Source organism: Micrasema longulum, unplaced genomic scaffold (assembly GCF_059751315.1).
Source record: "Micrasema longulum isolate JH-2025_06_02 unplaced genomic scaffold, ASM5975131v1 h1tg000191l, whole genome shotgun sequence".
Taxonomy (NCBI): Eukaryota; Metazoa; Arthropoda; class Insecta; order Trichoptera; family Brachycentridae; genus Micrasema; species Micrasema longulum.
In genome coordinates this window covers 1,277,559-1,282,120 of record NW_028277396.1, presented here as the reverse complement: position 1 = coordinate 1,282,120, position 4,562 = coordinate 1,277,559, and the positions used below count along the sequence as shown (strand labels likewise).

At 29.1% G+C, this 4,562-nt stretch overlaps 1 protein-coding gene across 3 annotated transcripts; it reads right to left on the bottom strand.

The window, feature by feature from the left end:
- On the bottom strand, positions 1–3,477 carry LOC148283840 (uncharacterized). 3 transcript variants are annotated; one of them, XM_088243154.1, is made up of 5 exons: positions 3,119–3,477; positions 2,378–2,587; positions 2,158–2,296; positions 1,544–1,676; positions 1–705 (listed from the first exon to the last, which is right to left on the bottom strand). In XM_088243154.1, exons 1-5 carry the CDS (start codon positions 3,152–3,154, stop codon positions 468–470), a joined length of 756 nt encoding a protein of 251 aa, XP_088099280.1. In that variant the 5' UTR covers positions 3,155–3,477; the 3' UTR covers positions 1–467. The 3 variants fall into 3 exon arrangements, with proteins under 3 accessions (XP_088099280.1, XP_088099279.1, XP_088099281.1); XM_088243153.1 differs by having other exon boundaries at positions 2,378–2,589; positions 3,122–3,394; XM_088243155.1 differs by lacking the exons at positions 2,158–2,296; positions 2,378–2,587 and having other exon boundaries at positions 3,119–3,393.
- Between the last annotated feature and the right edge of the window lie 1,085 nt (positions 3,478–4,562).

The window sequence follows — 4,562 nt, the reverse complement described above, 5'->3', positions numbered from 1 at the left end:
TTTGATTTGGAATCATATTTAATAGGACCAGATGATGTTTAATGAATAATATTAGCATTATTGCCAGTAAATATAATATATATTTAATGATTTAATTTCAATTGCAAAGTTGATTAATGATTTGTTTCAGTTCATTTATTAATATCAAAATAATGTGAGAATAATACCCGTATGCAGAGACAAAACTTAAGGTGAGGAAAGTACATTCTATTGTCTTCACCTTCAGGTTATTCTCCGCATTTGAGATTAGAATGTACTTTCCTCACCTTAAGTTTTGTCTCTGCCTACGGGTATAAGCCTTATTTTAAATTTTATTGAAGTACAATACTTAATTCTGTATAAAACTATTTAAACAGGGGGAAACTGACATACTTCATGTCAGTAGACACATTGTTTTCAAGATGATACTAAAAATAATATACACAATGTTTGCAATAAATATATTTTTATCAACTTGGTCCCCATCATTAGTTGAAATTCAACAATTTTTTCCGTTTCTTCTTTTCCTGATTTGGGCGATTAATACAATCTTGTTTTGAGTTTTCGTCCTTAACTATTGGCAGTAAATTAATTTCTGCCATACTCTGTTCATATTCGCGTTTTACGCTATCACATGATACATTTGGTTTAACATCACATGATTTGCCTTCCACAACATTTTCAGCGGCAAGTGGTTTTGAATTTGTAATGCATTCTTCATTTAAACTAAAAAATAAAATGGCATTATTACATTTTTTAATCAGTATGTTATATTATTTTGGTACATTAAATTTATTTTTTAGGATAACACTTGATTTTATATAGTCCTAAAGTTCTCATTAAAAATTTAGATAAAATATAATAATAAATTGTTTTCTTTTAACAAACCAGAGAATATATTATTGTACCCTTGTATTTCTAGAGTTAACTTATTACAAGACAAAATTAATCAAGATGCTTGTTGTTAGTATATTTTTATGTTTTGAAATACAACATAAACAAAATGATTCCTTAGTGTTTTATTTACCAAAAATACTGTTAATGAATGTTACAATACTGACATCATCATTATCATCCCCTTTTTGACATCAAGTGGTGCAAAGGGCACTGCATTGGCAAACCAAATAGAGTGTAGTTCGATCGTCTGTTACATAAGGGTTAGGTGATCGGTCTTATGTACCAATGTATGTGCTATGTCATGTATTATGTTATGTATTATGTCTTATGTCTAAGAAAAATTGAAATATTGCAGTTCAAAAAATCAATAAAATCAAAATTTTCCATCCACCCCGCCAGGAATCAAACCCAAGACCTCAATAATGTTAGGCAAACACGTCAACCACTACACGTAATTTTACACAATGAGGCGTACCAATCTCAACTCGATTTCCTTATTCAGGATTTTAACATGACAGCAGTCGAAAACACTTATTCTGGTTCTATTTCACACATAAAACTGTAATCTTCATCCGCCTGGATCCAAAGAACAAATACAATACATTACCATAGTAACACAAGTTTAAAAAAAACATTTTTAATTGTTTTTCCTAAAAATCAACCTTACCCAGGATTTCTCTTATGGTTTTCCCTTTGAGTTAAGATTGATGTAATATGGTTCGTATAGGGAAATTTTTCACAAGAAGGTGTAAATAAAATTGCATGCTCTTTTTCATCGAACACATTTGTTTCCAGATGTTCTGCAATCATAAAAATTTACAGATTTAAAAAAAGACATTTGATCCTTTCTGGTGTGGCGTCCTATTCTCTCTGCATGGTGGTTTATTTTTCAATATATCCTAAGCAAAAAACATATTTTACATTTAAACTTGTTGTAATTGTAGGATTTTAAAATACTTAACTGGTAAACATAAAATATTTTTTGTGTACACATAAAAAAATACATATATTTGCAACACAATGTGCTGTCCTAATTTGTGACAGAAGAGTTTAGTGATACCAAAACAGAAAAGCAACTCCTTGTCACATCTGTAACCAAGAATAATACATTATTTGGTTGATCAGATGCTTTCAAGCAAATTTGAAATGTTAACTGAAAATAAAAAATATTATTTATTTTATAATATTCAAAATATTTATAGGGGAAACAATTTTAAATTTTAAAAAATCAAATCAACAAATTGTGAAAATAAATTAATAAAAAGTCTTGTATCCCCATACTTAGTGAAATCTTTGCTCCTTCAGATTTATATTCTTGAATTTCAATATCCTTTTTTTGCAAACATACAATCAGGTGCTTTTCGCTTTCAGCTAACTCTTTTACATTTGTCATTAATGGAATTGTCACTTCTTCAAAAAACTGAAAAAAAATGTGATATTATTTTTTTTCAACATAAACAACAGTATTGAAATGCGATTTACTTTAGAACTTGGTACTCACTTTTAGAGGTGATGATAAATTCAAATTGAAAACAATTGAGAAAGGAAAACTTCCTTTTAATATTTTAATATTTAAGGAGATATGTTTACGGGGCAAATTATTGAAAGCTATAGACGATTCAGTTCTTTTTTCAATGAAACTTTTACAAAGCATGTCAATGCATTTATTTACTAAAGATGAATTTTCAGCATCTATTAATGGATTATGAACCTGTAAAAAATGCACGAGAGTTGAAAATGGTATTCATATAAATAATATATGCAATTTGAGCAATTGATGTTGTATACGTTTGGATAATTTATATAGCGCTATTTTTGTGAAAATCACCTCAAGTACATAATATAAATGTTTAAATATATTTATTGAGTTGGTATTTATTTTGTAGAACTCCATGTTAGAATCTTAATATTACATTCATCATCATCATCATTCCCATTCCGCACCTAATGGTGCATAGGGCACTGCATTGGTACACTAATCGCAGCGTATCTTGATCATTATTGTTACATGAAGGTAAGATGATCAGTCTTACGCTTCAGGTACCAGTCCAGGGACCATGAGTGTGAAAACACCCTTTTAAATCAATATTTCATACACCCATGTCGGGAATCGAACCCGAGACCTCTTGCATGATAGGAAAACACGCTGACCATTACACCACGAGGCCGACAAATATTACATTACCAGACTCAAAACAGTGTTTGACTTAATATTAAGATTCTAAATGTTTAAATATCAAACCTTTATTAAGGTATATAAATCGGCATTTGAATACATTGACTCCCATATTTCAATAAAATTGGTAACGTAAAATGAATATTCTCCATTACTATTATGATATTTTTAAAAATACGACTCTTTGTATTCATCATCCACCACATAATACCACATCATGAACTTAAAGTAATAAGATTTTTCGAAACATCAAAATTAATTCTAGTGTTTAAACTTAAACTGTCAATTTGACATATGCCACATGCCACTGACAAATGACTGAACCCGACACTGACAGCGGCTGACAGCTATACTATAAGCAACTATAAGGATATACTATAAGGAGTATGTACATTTTCATTGGGCATGAAGAACTTTACTGCCCCACAAGACAACAAAAAGACTGGGCTTATATTATATTTTCTTATTGATGATAGTTGCAAAGCAACAAAAATAAAATATTTTGACGAAAAAACTGAAAATAAAAAAAAAAATATTTAAATGAAAAAAAAACGAAATGTAATTTAAAAATATAAAATATATCTGCAATAAAACTAAATATTTCTGTCAGGATCAATGTGAAATGTTTTGCAATATTTTACTGTGCCTGGGCTGGTACCTGAAGCGTAACGAACAGGGATATGATGATGATTCAAAGAAAAGAATCAGGTTATGGTCCCTAGGCTAGTGTCGTGGACTTAAAGATCGAAAATCTGAGGATTGCACCCCACTCTACCACAACTTGATTTCCATTTTGTATTAGTTAGTTATTTACAACTTATTGAAAATGACCACCAAAATCGAAATTTTTAGGTAAATCATAGAAACGCAAAGATTTATTTAAAAAAAATAAAAATATTTGAATCGAGTTGTGGTCCCGTGGCTAGTGTTTCGGACCTACAGATCAAAAGTCCGTTGTTCGAATTCCACTCCACCTTGACTTGATTTCCATTTTCTTGTAGTGAGTTATTTACTACTTGTTGAAAATGAAATGTTTGGGTAAATCATAAGAGCGAAAATATCTCTTGAAAAAAACAGTTATGAAATGAATCACATAAAAAGTCAATGTCACCATAAACTGTGTCTTTGTAATCGAATAATGTTTTAAATAAATAAATAAAATACCTTAAATTATTACGAATACTCAATTAAAATAATTGATTACTCGCTTGTCATTTCCAATTAACATTAAAATCTAATAATTATTTACATAATTAATACTAATTCCAAACATATTTTTTTTGTAAATTATGCTAGTATAATATTTTATCTGTGGTTGTAAATATGTTGTAAATAGTGTATTATTAGATACTAACATAGAAACTTGTATATTTTATATCATGTTACTTACTAACATAAAACTGTGTAAATATGAAGAATTAAAAAAAAAAAAAACGACATTGGCTAGAACACACCAGTAGCGATGTGAAAAAGCCACAAAAAAAGAAGAAGATAATTGAACATTGGGTTT

What these genes read in the sequence shown, in the direction of transcription:
- LOC148283840 (XM_088243153.1), bottom strand. Translation starts at nt 3,164, where the DNA reads ATGGGAGTCAATGTATTCAAATGCCGATTTATATACCTTAATA. An exon ending in ATTTATCATCACCTCTAAAA is followed by an intron (nt 2,297 to 2,377) that starts GTGAGTACCAAG and finishes ATTTTTTTTCAG; the next exon opens with TTTTTTGAAGAAGTGACAAT. An exon ending in AGGAGCAAAGATTTCACTAA is followed by an intron (nt 1,677 to 2,157) that starts GTATGGGGATAC and finishes TTATGATTGCAG; the next exon opens with AACATCTGGAAACAAATGTG.